Source organism: Sprattus sprattus, assembly GCF_963457725.1.
Source record: "Sprattus sprattus genome assembly, chromosome: 15".
Lineage (NCBI taxonomy): Eukaryota > Metazoa > Chordata > Actinopteri > Clupeiformes > Clupeidae > Sprattus > Sprattus sprattus.
In genome coordinates this window covers 23439558-23458200 of record NC_137913.1, presented here as the reverse complement: position 1 = coordinate 23458200, position 18643 = coordinate 23439558, and the positions used below count along the sequence as shown (strand labels likewise).

General features: G+C 43.8%; 2 protein-coding genes across 2 annotated transcripts; both read left to right on the top strand.

Moving 5' to 3' along the window:
- Positions 1-6476: 6476 nt before the first annotated feature.
- On the top strand, positions 6477-10691 carry LOC308376661 (adenine nucleotide translocase lysine N-methyltransferase). Its single transcript, XM_080853094.1, has 6 exons — positions 6477-6576; positions 7149-7325; positions 7706-7810; positions 8484-8624; positions 8741-8791; positions 10113-10691. The coding sequence occupies exons 2-6, from the start codon at positions 7161-7163 to the stop codon at positions 10314-10316; spliced, it is 666 nt and encodes a 221-aa protein (XP_080709220.1). The 5' UTR covers positions 6477-6576; positions 7149-7160; the 3' UTR covers positions 10317-10691.
- A 932-nt stretch (positions 10692-11623) lies between these two features.
- Positions 11624-16397, top strand: plk2b (polo-like kinase 2b). Its single transcript, XM_080853093.1, has 14 exons — positions 11624-12153; positions 12250-12357; positions 12475-12591; positions 12705-12834; positions 13010-13193; positions 13336-13534; positions 13672-13819; positions 13970-14064; positions 14209-14329; positions 14446-14526; positions 14663-14822; positions 15119-15248; positions 15363-15473; positions 15589-16397. Exons 1-14 carry the CDS (start codon positions 11965-11967, stop codon positions 15778-15780), a joined length of 1965 nt encoding a protein of 654 aa, XP_080709219.1. The 5' UTR covers positions 11624-11964; the 3' UTR covers positions 15781-16397.
- Positions 16398-18643: the final 2246 nt, after the last annotated feature.

Sequence of the window (18643 nt, the reverse complement as noted above, 5' to 3'; positions counted from 1 at the left end):
TCTTTTGGAGAGGAGAGGCTAATTTAGCACGTTGGAGAGCTGTGGTATGGCACTGGCTGAGCAGTAATAAGCAGGCCATCTGGTGTGACAGTACAGTAAGTGCTGCCAGGGTAGGCACCCAGGCAATCATCCGCATTGAAACTATGGAATGGATGTTGCAGAATCATTAGCTGCTAAATGTCACAGTTTAATGGTTGACTGGAGGGAAATTAGTTTGACTGGGTGTTACGACCACGTGCCACGGCCGCAACAAAAGAGGGAGGCTAGAGGCTTGGATTTGTATTAACTACATTAAAGACAAGCAAGAGTGTGTGTGAGGTGAGTTCAAGTCAGTCATTAGTAACGCATACGTGTTGTTAGAACTGAGATGTGGTAAGTGCTGTCTTGTATGTGTCAAAATCCAAAGTAAGAACGGCACTTGAACAGCACAGAAAGCAGTCCTTTTAGCTGATGAGACCTGCACACCAGTGCAGCTCCTCCGCAATAACGTGAGTGAGCCCAGCCTCCTGGCACACCTGCAGATAGAGATGAGAACCACAAGCAGAAGGCCTAGAGGGTTGTATCACTGAGTGCCATAATAGTTGCTGGCCTGGCAAACTGGATGCATGATCAGATAGACAGACAGAGAGACAAGACAGATACAGGAAATAGACATATGGGCATAGTATAGATTCTTCTAAACCAGCTGACATGGCAGCAGTTGTTCTCTTTCTCTTAATAATAATCGTTCATCAACCATGTCAGAGTTTTTCTCTTGGGCACCATCACTGAAGAGCATTGCGATTTGAACTGCCCTAAAAAGACACAGCACTTATTAAAACTACAGCACAACCACAAACAATTCTAATACAGCTGTAAAAACATGGTTGTTACTTTTAATGATGAGGCTATATTTACAAATAATAGAAATTAGTGAATTAGTGATGTGGCACATACTTGCGTAAAGTTGGTCTACCACTCTTAGCTATACCTTAACACAGTTTTCAGACAAAACAAACGTTTAACAGCCTAAAAATGTTTGTGTTAGTGTCTGGACAAATGCACTGATTGCAGTTGTCGACTGCTAAGACACGCTTAATGAAACTGGGATTCACTTGATCCTCATCATTCATCGTTACCCTCTTAGCACAGCAGAGGTCTTTTCCATTCACCTTTACATTGGTTTCACACACTGTTTACATCCTTTTTTACTTTAAAACAGTTCACACAGATCTCATAGAAGGACCACAATGCTGTAGTGTACAACTGTTAGTCTCTGCAGCGCCTGTGTGAAACTCCTTTGCACGACTCCTCAATCAGCGATTAGTCCTTACCCATCCATAAAAGATGCTACCTCTGTGCTTTTATCTGCAAGCAGGAAAGAGGCCAAAGGCACAGAATGAGAGTAAGAGGCCATGGCCTTGGTTCCTGGGTATTTCTGATTTTGAGTGAAATTCTTTATTGGTATTGAATTTCTGATTTTTTGTTGGTGCTTATTGTGGGTCTTATATGTCAACGACGGTTCAAGGGCATGGAAAGATTTGCACACAACAATGAAGTGAAGAAAGATAATGTATTTCAAGATCTCAATAGGGCATCTTGAAAAAGTGTAAAAAAGTGCAGGTGCAGTTAATGTACAGGAAGATGTTACCACCTGCTGGGCATTGCTGCTTGTTGCACCTCCTCCTCCTGGCCCATGTGCCAGCTGCAGGGTCATTAGCCAGAAACCACCATTCACCAACGTTTCACTCCTTTAATTCTGGAACGCCTCCTGGTGGCGAAGCAGTGACAGGGACGTCTCCCTGTGACCCCCTGCCGCTGATAGTTGTTCTCCCATGCCTCTGTTGTCTGGGGTTAGGTGTTCTTCCCCCAACACATATCCTTCCTCCTCAGCCAGAGCTAAAAACTCCCTTTCTCAGCCTCTTCTGCCAGGTCCTTTGTTGCCCTCCTTAGCCTCCCTCCGGTCACTCCTGCATCCCTCAAGAGGCGTGTGGTTGACAAACCCAAGAACCCTCGGCATCCGACCTCCACTGGGTAGATGGTAGCCTTCCAGCCAGCCTCCCGGCACTCAGCAGCCAGCTCTGAGTACTTGGCCTTCTTACGCTCAAAGGCGGCCTCAATCCCCTCCTCCAGTGGTACAGTGAGCTCGATGAGGTGCACAGATCTTGCATTTGTTGACCAAACAACTAAGTCTGGCCGGAGAGATGTGGTGGTGATCTCCGTGGGGAATCGGAGCTGCCTGTCGAGGCCAACCCTCATGTTCCACTCCTGGTCGGGGGAGAAGGGCCTTGATATTTCTCTTGGCCTGATGTTTCTTCTTACTCCTCCTTCTGAGATAAAGCTGGTGTGGTCCTCTGCTGGTGGTGGTTCGATGTTGCCCTGTCGACACACCTCCAGCACTTCGGCTAGCTTTCTCAGGACCTGATCATGGCGCCATCTGTAGCGCCCCTGTGAAAGCGCGGCCTTGCAGCCTGCTAAGATGTGCTGGAGGCTTGCGTTGGGGGCATTGCAGAGTGAGCAGCATTCTTCATTCTCAAACGACTGGTGGAGGTTCCGAGGACAGGGAAGCGTGTCGTAGGTTGAGCGGATGAGGAAGCTGAGTCTTGCCTGTGGAGTCTTCCACACGTCTGACCAACTGATGTTCCGGTTTGCAATTCCCTCCCAGGTTGTCCAGCTTCCTTGTCGACCCTGTGACACCGCCTTGATCTTGTAGCGATCTTCCTCCATTCTCGTCACCTCTGACACCACCCAGGCTTTTGATGGGTTGCTCTGATAGGAGTGGGATTTTTTCTCCTCCAACGACAAAGATGGTGCTGTCGTTTCTGACTCCCCTTCTGAGTGACAGGCTACGAGATTTGGAGGGCTAGATCTTCATTCTTGCCCACGACATCAACTCATCCATCCTTTTCAGCAGTCTCGATGTGCATGCTGCTGTCTGAAGGAGGCTGGTGACATCATCCATGTAGCTCCTCAGTGGGGGTTGCCTCTGACCAGTTGGTAGTTTGATCCCTCCAACCATTTGTCTTGCGCCGATGAGGATTATCTCAAAGGCTGCTACAAATAGTATTGGCGAAATGGCGTACCCCATAGCGATTCCTACTTCGAGCCTCTGCCAACCGGTGGTGTAATCCTAGAGGGAAAAGCACATCTGCAGGTCGCTGAAATACTGTGCTACCACGTTCCTAACGCAGGTGGGCATGTGGAAGAATTCCATGGCGTAGTTGATCAGCTGATGTTGAACTGATCCATATGCGTTGGCAAGGTCGAGCCAGATGACATGCAGGTCGGTCTTCTCCCGCTTGGCCTTCTGGATCTGGTCCCAGATCATCGTGGAGTGCTCTACACATCCTGGGAAACCTGGGACCCCTGCCTTCTGGCAGCTGGTGTCGACATAGCCGTTCTCTAGCAGGTAGTTGGTCATCCTTTGGGCTAGTACTGAAAAGTAGATCTTTCCTTCTACATTTAGCAGGGCGATGTTTCGGAATTGGCCAATATCTTTGGAGTTTGTTTCCTTCGGAATGAAGACTGCTACAGCTCTTTGCCACTCGGATGGAATGAATTGCTTTTTCCAGGCAGTTCTCATTAGGTACCGTAGCAGATCTAATACCTTGGGGCAGTTCTTATAGAGCTTGTAGGGGACTCCATTGGGGCCTGGTGCTGAAGAGGACCTTGCCTTCTTCACGACTTGCCTGACTTCACTGAGCTTAGGGGGCATGGTGTTGAACATAGCAGTCAGCTGTGCAGGCCGAGGCAGGTATCCTGGTGTTCCTAAGGGGATGCTCCTTTGCGGATCACTGTACTGCTCTTTAACATGCTGTTCCAATTGCTCCCTGGTGGTTTCTAGCTTGCCGCTCTAAATTTCCTCCAGCAATTGTTTGACGTGCCTGAAGGGATCCTTGAAGAAGCTGGTTCGCTCTTTTTGCTTCCGTTTGCTACGCTTGCGAATGCGTTCAGCTCTGCGAAGCCCGGCTAGCCTTTTCCTGACCTCCTCCCACAGGACTTTGAGACCCTCTTTCTCTGTGTGGATTGCCTTCCTCCAGTTCTTGCGGAGTTGCCGACGCGTTTGCACCAGCTGGAGGATTTCCTTTTCCCTCCTTCCCTTCTCTCTCAGGGCGGTCCTCTGTTTGGGGACAATTTCACCAAACCTATCCTTGCAGAGTATAGCAGGGTTTCATATCTTTAGTGAAAAGTAATCTAGGGAGAAAACAATGCAGAACATGCTGTGATATGCTTGCTTGCCTTTTTGGCCCATGAAAAAAGAGTGAAACGTCTTCAGAGCAAAACGTAACCGCCTTATGAAACTTTGAGAGACTGCGCATGTGTCGGATAAACAAGAGATTCTGCTCTGACAAGTAAAAAACTAAAAACGGTTTGCTTTGTTTAGGAGAGGTTTAGGTCTCAGGGGTTTTCTAGGAAACTGGATTGTCAGCCCACATGTGGAAAATGTTTGACTCTAGTTTTCAATGTTTTGGATCTGAATTGGTAAAACAAAACTTGAATAGAGAAATATGTGTTGATTATTGCTATGTATTAACAAAAGTTCAGAGTGCTGTTGCATGGTATTTCAGAAGTTACCTGGCTAACAGAGTAATCCTGCTTGGTGCAATTCACCCACCAAGACATTAGTTTCTGGAGGGCATAGTGTCTGACTGATGGACATTGTATACAAAACCAAAGATGTCATTCCTTGCACATTCCCATGAATAGTGGGGTATTATTTTATTATTGTGTTCGACATGTGAGCATGAAGCGATTTTTGCAATAAACTTTTCCTGAAGTGACTTTTTGTATTTTGTGTATATGTTCTGTGTCAGTCTTCACAGGGTTAAACTACACGTAGGCCTAAATTGAAATATACATACTATTCTGTCTTTGTATATATTTTTAAATATTTTTTTATTTCCTAGTTTTACTAAATTCCTTTACATTCTCTCACTTTATGCGGCGATCATATTATGCCCCTCCATACAGTAGAGTAAGTATAATGATGTCGTATATAATATCGCAATGTAGCCCTAAAGGTCAAATATATGTAATCGTACTTTAAATACATGCTTGCAGAATATGCCTACCACATACAGTTGCTGATTTAAGTAAAAGTAAGCCCCTCGGGCATTAAAAAAGACAACGTTGTTAGATGTAGGTGTTTTGTAACATCATTTCATAACTTCACATAATAGAACACACCTCCATTTGACCCGCACTCTTAAGTTGCACAACATCAAGGCCACAGCCATCAGGCTTGGCGCCTGACCTTTTGTCTATGTTGAGACTCTTGAGAGCCATCACACATGGTTCCTGGCTTTTGTGTGACTTGGAGCCAGAGCTATAAGATTCTGATTGTTGGCTTTTGTCAGCAGCCATGACAAGATGGTTGAAGCCAAAGGTTATTAGCATCTATATGGCCATACCTGGTATGACCATATATGGCCCTTGGTCAAGCTAGACTTCCCCTTCAACGTGCAATGAGTATGAACATGAACATGAATATTTGCAATGCATGTGTTTAATAAGGTGAGCATCCACAGGATAGCACCATACAAGATTATTGAACAACCTAATGAATACGGGTTTGTCATTCATAACATCATAACTTGCTAATCAGAATATGTATGTTTAATAGTAGATCATTTATTTGAAAATGAAGAACTATGTAGATTCCTTTCCATTCATTTTGGAAAACACATTCAAAAAGACATACAAACTGGCAGTGCTGCACAGATTAACTGTAGGCCTGTTACCTGTAAACTCTACCTACCTTTCAAATCTACATGCAATTGCCATATGATATGTAGTGTCCTTTTGTGTAATGTCCATCCAGTCAAAGCTGATTTAAAAGCCTGCTGACTCTGATTAGAACCCTCTATCCATGCAGTGTACAGTGCATTGGTGCATCGTGTGCTTGCATATAAAATATATTTTTAAATGGGTATCACACAACCTTGCAAGGCTTTGTTTAAGCTTCACTTCGACCCTGTAAAACATAGCATGCTTTTAGTCTTAGGATGAAAACAATAAAAGATTTAACAAGGTTTGTTTTATTTCACTACATAACACATTCGTCAGAAACCCAGTCTTTCAAGGCTTCGTTGCCAAGCTGATTCTGTTCACCATAACATCGGCTCACGTTGACTGGCCAGCTGATATAGCTTGCTTACTGTCTTCTGCGTTTCGGTATCGTTATATCGAATTAATTATGGCGTTATCTAGGGACTACGTTTAATTATCTCAAGATAATGCCCTAAATAGTTCGATATCTCGAGAAAACACTGGTCTAAAATAAATCTTAAAATGGTTTACGTCGACTAACCTGTCATGGTGCGAAACAGAGGCCAAATTCGATTCATCTGAAGAGGTGATTGTTTGGCCAACTATGTGCAGCAGCTTTGTTTGTCCACTAGAGGGAAAGAGCTTCCGGTGATCGTTGAACAGAGTCGCTGTCGTTTGCCCTATAAAATTATAGAGCAGACACTTGTTGACCACTTACATGGAGAATCGGAGAGCCAGACCGTGGGAGGGACAGACCTTATCGGTGTGTAATACGACCCTCGAACTACCATGTTGGTTCTACTGGCATGAGGGGAAACATTGCTGCTGGTAGGTTGGTCACGTAGTCTTATCATAGAAGTATTTATTAATACATTAATCCAATTAATAAAGTGTCGTTATAAAATTCAAAACAAAACGCAACTTGATTGGAAGAATTAGATGGTGCATCATATGTTGTTCCTTTGACGGTCTTTACACATGTTGGTCTAACTTTTAATCAGTTCGTGCATGGAACATTCCCAACAGCTCCCACGATGCTTTCGTCACCTGCAAACAGAGCACTTTTTAAGATATTGTTACAAAGTCTTTCCCACAGATTTCTTTCTAGAAAGTACTTGGAATGAAGTCCTCTGGTTCCCACCTATGGGTGGAATTGGTACTACACTTGTTTATCTTGTATTAGTGAGCAGTTGTTTGTGGAGGAACAAATGTCAAAATGAATTCTTTCATTTTCTATTCTATATTCTTTCTATCATTTTAGATATTGAGAATCTCTTCTCAATATCTGAAAATGTTTTTTTCTTTTCAATTGATAATTTTAGTGGATTACTGAAGCCTAATTGTTGCTTGTTTGGAGAAGGGTCTATACCACACCACAAACTGTATCACTCTTCTTTTAGGGACTTTCCAACATGGATGACATCGATGTCATTCTTCAGGACAAAAGACTCCGGTTACTCCAGCAACCGTTGAGTCCTATATTCACAGCTTCAACTGGAGCTCTGCTTCTTGGTGTCTACAGACTTTGGACTGTATTTGCACTTCCTGGGTTTCGTAAAGTACCCGTAAACCTCAAGGTAGCCTTATTCATGAAGATGGATGCGCTTGCCACCTTAACTTACTGATGTTTGTATTATCTTTTTACATCCTCCACAATGACCAGGTTTTGGAAAACACCTGTGCAGGTCTAAAGCTAGACCTGAGTTTGTATGAAGCCAGTGAGGTTATATGCAGTTAGGGCTACAAGGAGACACTACTCATAGCCTATTTGAATCACTAACGTTGACATTAGCTGGACGCTATGTGCTCTACAGTACTCCACAATGTACCACAGCGAGACAGGTGTCTCCTTTTATCTGGCCTATCTATGTTGCTCTTGTCAACAAAGACTTAAGCTTTCAGTTAATGGTATTATAGTAAATGGCTATTATAACGGAGTATTGTCAATGCCATGCAGGTACCCTTCTTGCCTTCGGGTAAAACACAGACCCAGAATGTAATGAAACTGCTGCGTGGACGCAGGGGCTGTCTGGTGGACCTGGGCTCAGGCGATGGCAGACTGGTGAGTCATGGCGAGAGGATGTGAGGAGTTTACCAGCATGAAGCACTCAATCTCACTTAACTCTTTACTGTCTGAGAACAGTATGTCTAAGAGTGGCTGGCGGCCATGTTAATGTGTAGGATACATATCAACAACTGATATATATTAAGCATTAGCCTTCTGTGTCAGGCTACAGTCTATGAAAGTACATTATACATCTACTGTATGTCAAAACAATAAGTAGGATGTCAGCTATTTTAGCTGAGACATACATGCCTTAGACTAGAGTGTATTGTTTAGCAGCATTGTTCTGACAATCATCACAGAATGAAGCAATCCTAAAAAATAACTGAGAAATAAAAACAGATTATTAAAAAATTGTTTAATAATTATATTTTTACATTACCAAACCCAGTGGTTCCAAATATTCCAAAGAAAAAAGCCCATTCATCATGCCTATATTGAACATTCCTGTTCATTGTGTCCACTCTCTCCATTTATTCTGTTCACCACCACTGGATTATTGTACAGTATCAGTCCAGAGGTTTATTTTGGTCAGTGTTCACAGAATATGTCCTTCTCCAGAATCTATTGAACAGAAATAGTGGCAAACAAGCTTGTCTTCGTCCCTCGAGCAATGCCGTGAGAAAGACGAGGACCCACGTAATGGGTATGAATGCACTTCCTCACCCAGGTGTTTGCTGCCTCCCATGCTGGTCTGCGCTGCACTGGCTATGAAATAAACTCCATCCTGACAACGAGCGCTCAAGTCCGGGCTTGGTGGAGAGGACTGTCCCCCAGCAGTGCCAGCTTTGTCTCCGGAGACTTCTGGAAGGTACTCTGAGAAAACAATGCTCTCAAGAGACTGGTTCATTCAAGAGAATGGCAAGCCTAACTTGCTTGGGCTTCAGTCTGATCGACTGTCTCTCTCGTGACTCTCTTTTTTCACAGACCGATCTGTCAGATTACAACAATGTGACAGCGTTCTTGGCCCCTGGTGTGGTAAGTCACATTAGAATGTCGTAAAGGCATAAAACAGTGTGTATATGTGTTTGTGTTTATAAACATAAATATACATAACATATATTACATAACATACAGTATATGTTTATAGTATACAGTCTGTATTCATACACATACAGCGCAAATGGGATGCTTTAAACTGTATCTGGTAGGGAAGCGTAATAAGTCATTTAGCAGCCATGTCGTTTGGCTCTGGTGTGTGTCCCGATCGTTATGCCTGGCCCTTCTGCATGCAGCACGTGAAGAGTGCACGCGGGACAGCAGCAGTGGGTCAGTGATCTACGGAACTTGTGCCGCAGGTCAAGATAAACAGTGCGCCAGACCATAGGCCCCCCGCAGAGCAATTTATATGGCTTTGAAGAGCAACAAATCCGTTCACGTGCACGTCTGAAAGAGATGGATTGAGTCATAGGGATTTCATTCCGTATTCCAGGTTGTGCCCTGCCTCTTTGAAAACAGCACAGACTGTTGGACATCATCGCAGTCCCACCCATGAAACAGAATTTTCAAATGGCCCTTTTGCTACATTTGTCTTCTTACATCATTTCATAGAATCCACCTTTCCAGATTCCCTTCTATTCAAAATGAAGTTATGCATATGGGTGTCTGGTGTGGCATTAGTTTGGTGCTGAACTATAGGACACAAAGACTTTCAATAACAGACATGAGCTCCAAATAAACATTAGCCCCATTTCCACCGTGGGTCTCCAGCCCAGGAACAAGCACCAGGGCTAGAGGTCCTGATGCGTTTACACTATAGGCCATGTAACCAACGGCATTAATTAGTTATAGTATCACTGTACAACATTCCATGGACAGATAAATACAGTGGAGCAAAACTGTTAGTAATACACAATAAATGAGCTCTGACTGTGACCATTGAGCTGGGCTTGTTGCTAGGGATTGAGTTCCTGATTAATCCCTGTTTAGGCCTAGCCCAGTTTAGTGTTAACATTTCCTGTGCCAGGAACTAAGTTCAAGCACCAAGTTCGGCCCACAGTGTAAACGGGGCTAATGTCGCAACTCTGATTACTGATGCTTGAAGCTGATCATGATTATATAGTACCACAGGAGCCTGAAACGAAAAGCCCTCACAATGATTCCACTCAGGCGGTAAGCCTTGAAAGACAGGGAGCTGGAGTGAACACACGTGATGTTTTCTATGATCTTTCAGCGTCATTGTGTGAAACACATAGGTGCCTATTTGTCAGCGCCTGATGCCCAGGTTCTCAGTAGCCGTGTGCTCATATTGGATGAATAAGGATAATATTGCAGATTTGTGTGTTTTATTTGTCCTCAGATGGACGTGCTTGGGGAGAAGCTGCTGAAGGAGCTGCCTGATGACGCGCGGGTCATCGCCTGCCGATTCCCCTTCCCAGACTGGCCCTGCTCTGCGTCAGAGGGACAGGGTCTAGACCAGGTCTGGGCATATGACATGGGAGCTGTGCGTGGCTGTCTCCTGCAAACCCTCATGCCACTGCCAAAGGCAGAGACACAGTGTTAATCAGTCCCTTTTATCCCCTTGATAGCTGAGGTTGATCTTGTACTATGAGATGAGATCCCTGTAGCACAAATGATACCAAATGCTTTCCCTGGCACAATTACACTGTGGGGTTGTGTCAGGAAATGTGCTCTTATTTGTATGAAATTGAACACTGTCACATCCATATGTGGAACTTTATCACATGAAACAAGAACTCTCTGTCCATGTCCACAACTGCCAAAGACCCAACCACAGTATTATCAGTGTCTCTATAATGAAACTTTTTCAGAAAACGCTCTCACTTGGTCTCAGCTAACGCAACTTTGTTTTTATTTCTCAATACCTGACCAAAACAATGAACCAACTTTGGAGAAAATAAATTCTATTTTAAATCCATGGTGTTTTGCCTTGTGTGAGTAAACAGTGGTCCCATAAAAGACCATGGTCACACAAACATACAGAAGGACATTTAAAATTGACAAGATACATTATTGATCATTCATACACAAGTAATAACTTTTTGCAGCAGGTAGTAACAGTCTGACAAGTTAGCCCAGTTGCCACGTGCAGGCTTGCAGCTGCTATGTCTGCACGGGGGACCTCTTGGGATTAGACACCATGTTGTGGGGTGACTTTTTGTTCTCAGAGCCATTGTCTTAGCCACGTGTCAGCGTGACAGTAACATTGGAGACCATAACAGGAGATCCCATGCTGACACCACTTGGCGTTCCCGAGGAGATGAACCCCTGCCAGTCTGTGTTAACTGTTAGAACACCACCATATTGTAAGTTTCCCATTTCATCACGTCGAGGAGATGGCTAACGCTCAGGGTATGTGATGTCACAGCCTTGCCAGACATGTCAGGACATGTCAAGACAAGTTTTCTTCCTTTTTCTGACCTCTTCACGAGTTGTATCAAATTGCAGGTCATCAGCATGAGTAATTGAAGAGTATTTCAATGCATTATAATTATTCAAGCATAGGCTATCACTGCCCCTATATAACAGATACAACAACAGTATGAAACATATCGTTGGAAATCATCATCAGGCTGATAATAATATAAGGACTGTGGTTGGTTGAGCTGTTGTTGCCGTTCATCTTGTTGTCACCCAAACATTGCGGCAATCCACTTTGAATTTGAGGTACCACCAGATGACGCTACAGCCTGTTGCTTTCAGGGAAAACATTGCCCATTAAACCAAACAAAAAAAGCGAAAGAATCCGCAAACTATATACTTATTTTTCTTATTATTATTTTCATACCATAAAGGCCTACTTATTTTTCTTATTCATACTAATCGTAATGTCGTAAATGCTGCTGAATATATAAAGGAATGGAGGTGAAATTCAAGAGCGTGGCAGCATCATTTAAGATCTCTCTTGTCCGTTACTTATATCCATAACATTTTGTGTCGGCGATGCTTTCACGAACAAACCACAATTTTGCAGACATTAATCCATAACAGCACACGATTTTGAAGTCTACATAAATACAAGCTGATTTTCAACGTCATGTAAAATAGCCCACTTCCGAGTCTTGTTAATGAACGCACTCTAGCTCCCCCCAACTCTGACGTAGGAAACCCAGAGGGCGGTCTCCTCACTTATATTGAGTGGAGAAGCCGGTGTGCGCTCAGAGTGCCAACACTGGGACTAGAGCTACGATATGGATATACTGAAGAATACCAACTATGTGCAGACAGCCAGCAGACAGACAGTGTGTGACCAAAGCACAGTCAGTGACATGCGATGGAAGAAAGGACAAGATCAGGGACAAATGCCATCAGAGCTGTCCAGGATCATTACAGACCCCGCTACTGGGAAGTGTTATTGCCGTGGAAAAGTTTTGGGAAAGGTATATTTACATTTTAAGATTATTATTCCGAGTATTATTGCCCGATGTCGATTCAACGGTCTAACGCTGATGCCATGTGTCTTGCTTTTGGTATAGGGAGGTTTTGCAAAATGCTACGAAATGACCGACCTCTCCACCAGCAAGGTGTATGCAGCAAAAATCGTTCCCCACGCGCGCGTGTCCAAACCCCATCAACGGGAGAAGGTGAGGATGCGTCTGTGGGCTACTTGGTGCAGTGTTGGGTTTGCCGACCGGTTGCATATAGGCTTTTTTGCAGTTGCACCAACCTGTTTTCATCTGGTATTCTCTGTTCCCCCATAGATTGACAAAGAAATTGAACTCCACAGAGGACTTCACCATAAAAACATTGTTCATTTCTATCATCATTTCGAAGACAAAGACAACATATATATTCTATTGGAATACTGCAGTAGAAGAGTGAGTTCTGAATCTTAAGCCCATTGTTGTAGTTGAATACTGCACTTTCTGTATCTGGTCTGTGATGATTTGATTTTGGTGCTAATTTTTACCCCTTTCTCTTTATCCAATAGTCGTTAGCACACATTCTCAAGGCCCGTAAGGTGATCACAGAGCCGGAGGTGCGGTATTACCTCAGACAGATTGTATCTGCTTTAAAGTATCTCCACGACCAGGAGATTCTGCACAGAGACCTGAAATTAGGTATGCTTCGCATCACCAGAAACCACATCAGTATAAAATGTTCGTTTAGAGGGCTGAAGAGTCAATAGCATAAGGAATTTAATTTGTCCTGTTTATAACATAAAATGTAAGCATGTGCTTTGACCTTAAAAGCTTTTAGGTGGTATTCTAACCTGCTGTGACCTTTCATTTTAAGGTAACCTGTTTATCAATGACTCCATGGAGGTGAAGTTGGGGGACTTTGGCTTGGCATCCAAACTGGAGCCGGTGTGCAACAGGCGAAAAACAATCTGTGGAACACCCAACTACCTGTCTCCTGAAGTACTGAACAAGCAAGGTCACGGATGTGAATCTGATGTCTGGGCCCTTGGCTGTGTTATGTGAGTGTCTCTCTTTTGTCAATGACCGTGACCAAAATTATTGTGTTTCCATGCCTGCCCTGCTAGATACTGGAATGGAAAATTGCACTTTTACCTGAGAGTTGACTAGCTTTTGCCTGACCTGTGCTTACATGTCCTGCAGGTACACCATGCTTTTAGGCAGACCACCCTTTGAGACCACTAACCTCAAGGAGACCTACAGGTGTATCCGGGAGGCGCGGTACACCATGCCCTCGTCACTGTCCCTTCCAGCCAAACAGCTTATCGCCAGCATGTTGTCCAAGGCCCCAGAAAACAGGCCCCACCTAGAGGATATCCTGCGTCACGACTTCTTCACACAGGTGGGGTGTCAGTTATGAGTGTTTCCTTAATGTAAAGGGAATGTACATACTGTTGTTCTATGGGTTATGCTGTCCCTTGATAGCCATTTAATGTTCTTATCTGTCCCTCACCACCCACCCTTACCACTCAACTGCAGGGTTTCATGCCAGAGCACCTCCCTCCCAGCTCATGCCACAGTGCCCCAGACTTCCATGTGTCCAGCCCAGCCAAGAGCTTCTTCAAGAAGGCTGCAGCTGCGCTATTTGGCGGGAAGAAGGACAAGGCCAAATACCTTGAGAACTTGAGTGAGTGGTTGCATTTCTTGAACATTTACCAACATGGTTTAAAGTTTTTAAGAGGTTGTTTGTCCTTTCCATTCTAAGGCTTTAGCATTGTGCAAGCATTCAAAGGTTTATATGGTTTTTTATTTTTTTTATTCCTTTCCATTGAAACAGATAAGCTGACAAAGGAGGAGGAAGACATCTACAAACTGCAACAAGACTTTCAAAGGACTGTTGTCAGCCAACAGCCGGTCACCCAGTTCACTGAGGTATGCTGTGTGATGCAAGGCTTTCTCGATTAAAAAGATAAAAATAAATTGGTTTTCTTTAAAGCTAACAATACAAAGAAAGACACCATATATCTAAAGAGACCTCTTTCTCTTTCATCCTTTCAAAAACAAACTAAAATGCAGGATGGGGGCTCCACAGCTGGAAAGCAAGCGCTTGTGACCACAGATGGCCGTCCTCAGAGGAGAGACACCATTCGCATGATCGTGCGAGGCAGCCTGGGGAGCTGCAGCACTAGCAGTGAATGTGAGTATGCTCAAGTGTATAAGGCAGCAGAGGAAATGTCTCCTCTCAGCCAGAGCAGCCTGTCATTAAGAGCACTGTGGGGATCTGTGTCTCACAGTTGTAATCATCTCTTCCAGGCTTGGAGGACAGCACCACTGGTACCGTAGCAGAGGCCATCGCCAGCGTCTTACGGGGATGTCTTGAGCACATGCCTAAAGGTAAGGGGTTGTTTCCCTTTTTTAAGACCTGCTGTCTGTTTCCTTGAAGCTTGGCACTTTATCTTGAGCCAACACTGATGTTCTGTGTGCCTTTGAGGGGCTCTTTCTTATATTGACATTCTGTGTTTGTCTCCAGCTGATAGCATTCCAAAAGGAACAAACACCAGCACTGTTCGCTGGGTGACCAAGTGGGTGGACTATTCCAACAAGTACGGATTTGGTTACCAGCTGTCAGACAACATTGTGGGCGTCTTGTTCAACAATGGGACACACATGAGTCTTCTTGCTGACAAGAGGTACGTTTTGCATCAGTTGACTTATTTTTGTTTGTTGTTATACATGTGGCATCATATATCATGTTATGTGCAAATCGGTGGCATAGGCCTGCAGGGAGATTGAAAGGATACTAGTTTGCACTCCATTTTTAGTTTCCAAGCAATTTCCTGATAACCTCCATTTGTCAGCCAGACTCACTGTAAAAGCACACCACACTGCAGACTGACTAGAGATAATGTTAGCCTTTTAAACAGGGCGGAATTCTAATATCTTACAGCGGTATAACTTATATCTCTCTGATTATTGTTTTCTATAGGACTGTGCACCACTATGCTCAGTTGGGCCATTGTTCAGTGTTCTCAGTCTCTGAAGTGCCTGAATGCTTTGTGGGACAAATCACCATCCTCAAGTACTTTGCACACTACATGGAGGAGAACCTGATGGATGTGAGTGTTTGCTTTGGCTCTCCACACCCTCATCTAGCCAGGAAGTCAGCCTTCCTGACGAAGGAGTGTTTTTCTTCCTCGTTTCTGACCCTTTCTCCTTGCTTCCTTTTCAAGGGTGGAGATGTGTCCAGTGCCACAGAGGACCAAATACCTAAAATGTACCTTCTGCAGTGGCTCAAGTCAGACAGGGCATTAATGATGCTCTTCAACGATGGCACCTTTCAGGTAAACACACTGCCAACCATCATCCAGAGAAAACACGGCCTGCAATAACATACAGTTGATTTATACTGGTTGCGCTCTCCAGCCATGGAATGACCCATTGTCTTCTGTCCCACAGGTGAACTTCTATCATGATCACACCAAGCTGATCGTGTGGGCCGAAGAGCAGGGGTACATGCTGACCTACATCAACGAGGACCGCATCTCTACCACCCTCAAGCTGAGCGCCCTCCTGAGCTCTGGCTGCTCGTCCGACCTGAGGGAACGCATGGAGTATGCCCTTAACATGCTCATGCAGAGGAGCAACTGAAACACACACACACACATTAACACACCATCGGGGGCGAAGTGCAGCGCGGACCCCTCAGTATGGTGCCATTTTGGGTTTTCAAGACTGTGGAGGTCTTGCGCAGGATGAACTACCTGAACTACACTGGAGTAGTATTCTCTGACCAAATACCCCCTTCACACTGAGCCAACAGGAAAGGGCTGTACCGCACTGTATGTTGACAGACCGAAGATGGGGAAAGTGATTGAAAGGATGTGGACGACTGTTAAAGGATTTTTGTTTGTTTTTTGTGTGTGTGTGTGTGTGTGTGTGTGTGTGAAGAACCATAGTGGGCTGGACCCAGATGGACTGGTGTAAGCCATGAGACGTCTGTAAATATGGAGCGCAAAGCTGGGCTTGTGGACTGTTATTTGTAGAGCAACTCTGTTGACCAGAGTGGGGTTTCTACATGTAAAGCAAAGATGGCAGAAAAGTGTTTAAGAATGGTTTCAACAGTGGGTGAGCACACTGTACAAAATGGGATTTCAGAGGCATGAGAAAAAAGTCAATGTCTGAGTTGCCTCCACTGGAAAATAAATTATTGTGTAAATAATTCAGTATTTATTTATTTAATAAATAAAGTTCAACATTCAATTACATGATTATTTGATTGTCTTTCACTCTCCAGTAACTTCACAGAACAGTTTCAAAGACAAAATGAAAATGTATCAGGACTCATATTTGAACCCATCTTTTCACATCATTATTTTCCAAATCAGTAATGTGAAGGTGGTTTTAGTTTTAATATACAACCTTCCTAATCTTCTTCATGTGTGGCTTTAATATGACACAGGACAGAGGAAGGACAAATCACTGGTTATTTGATTTAGGTTGCCGCAATTAGTACCAAGCTCCTGACTCAGATGAACACTAATTTGGTAATGAAGTGAACTACAGTGGGTTGCCTAGAGGACAGAGGAAGGTGATAGGTGAGAGAGAGAGAGAACAAGGATGTTATTGTGCAGAGTGGAATTGCCCAGAGAACAAAAGACTGATTAGAACATGCTGGTCCCTCTCTAACATATTAAACTAGATGGAGGTCCATTTAAACAATATACATAAAATGACTTAACAGTTACATAATAGGCATATTTTGAATAGCAGTCTTGGGGTTTCTTACAAAGGCTTACTCATACACTCAGGCATCAACCCCTCTTGAGACAGAATGTACAAGGCACAGAACAAGAGGAAAGAATCTGAGTTTTAAATAATAAAGTTTTTGTGCCTTATCTGCACAAAGCTTGGCGAGGTTTTTTTTCTAAAGATTTAAATGTAAACATGTTCTTTTTTCCGTGGCTGAAGAAGACAGTCTCATTCCTTGAACAGAGAGCATACATTTTCTTGATGACAGCCTTTGAGCGCTAAGGGCTGGGTTGTTTTCTCACTGAATTCTAATAAGTCTCACAGACCTCCTGCCAAAATTATCCCTAAATGCCATCTTTTTCTCAGGTCCCATCATGTTGACCAAACCATCAAGTGTTTTTTTTTTTTAGATATATTTTTGTAACACAGTGTACCTTTACTTAATGGGAAAGGCAACACATGAATTACAACAACAATAACAGTGGCCTTTGGAAAGACAAAAAAAACAAAGACAGCACAAAAAAGCCTGCATATCTGCCTAAAAGCTCTGCACTCTTTCTGGTCGTGTTGGATTCATCACAAACATGAGAGTGTTATTACATGTTCTCTCACTCCCTTCACTGTCAGCCATGAGTCACTAAGTCACAGCTTGTCATTGGTTCTCCAGTCCCAGTAGTGTAACACCAAAGGGGTGATTACCGCAATTTGCAGGCCTGGTTTAGAGAGCCCTAAGATGTCTGAAGGCGTCACAGCTTAGGGGACCCTAAACTCAATATGCTGTGATTTAAGGGCCGGAAATGCGTTATGTGGCATTTAAAGGGATTTGTTTTGGTTGGCAAGGCGAATATGGGTAGTGTTGGTCAAGAGTTCTAAGTTTTGCACTGAATATCTTGACATCCTGCTCCAAGCTCACCTGATTAAAGTTAGTCTGTTCTATAATGCTCTTCATAGGTAAAATCGGAAAGAAACTCAGTGAAGAGCTAGAATAGACTGAATAAAATAGAACAAGTGTAAGTGGGCCCCAGGACAAGGACTGATACAGACATACATATTCATTTTGCAGACAAAAAAGGGTGAATAACAACAGGAGAATTTGATCTCAGACTATTTTCTTGCAAGGTGTGCTTCCAGTGCAGCGGCAGGCTTCAGTTATGTCATGAGAACATTAGAACATGAGAACTATAGCTATGTTACTTCCTGCTGGTGGAGCAGCAGGCGGATGATTCCTTTCACATGAAGCCCACTCTGGCCGTCTTTCAACACTTCAACTACCCTCCACCCAAGGTCTGTGGGCTCAGATGCTACTAGCTTTCATTGTCCTAGCGACACACTGACACATTGGTCACATCTGTTCTTAGTGGTTGGATGACATTGATATCAGGATTTCTCATCATGGTATACTGTATTACCTTGCATGCATACACTTGTGCTGTGCTTGCTGTCATCAATAGTTCCAGAATAGTACTGACTGCAGAGAAGAGACAACACATATCCTAATAACATGAGACCAACTTCTGGCTCCATTCTAAACCATGGACCACAGGCCCCTGAATACCTCAGGACCCCCTTTACTGGGGTCTGGTAGGTTGGGAGAGTGCCTGTGTAAAGATTTTGGCTGTAGGTTGATGTACCTCCTTTGCTCCAGATGCTCTCGTATGTGACGCCAGCAGTGAACCTTAGGGTTATTTTTACTCTTTTTTTCAAACACTATGTTTATTACCGTTTCCTATAATGATCAGAGGGTTCTCCACAGTTATCACAA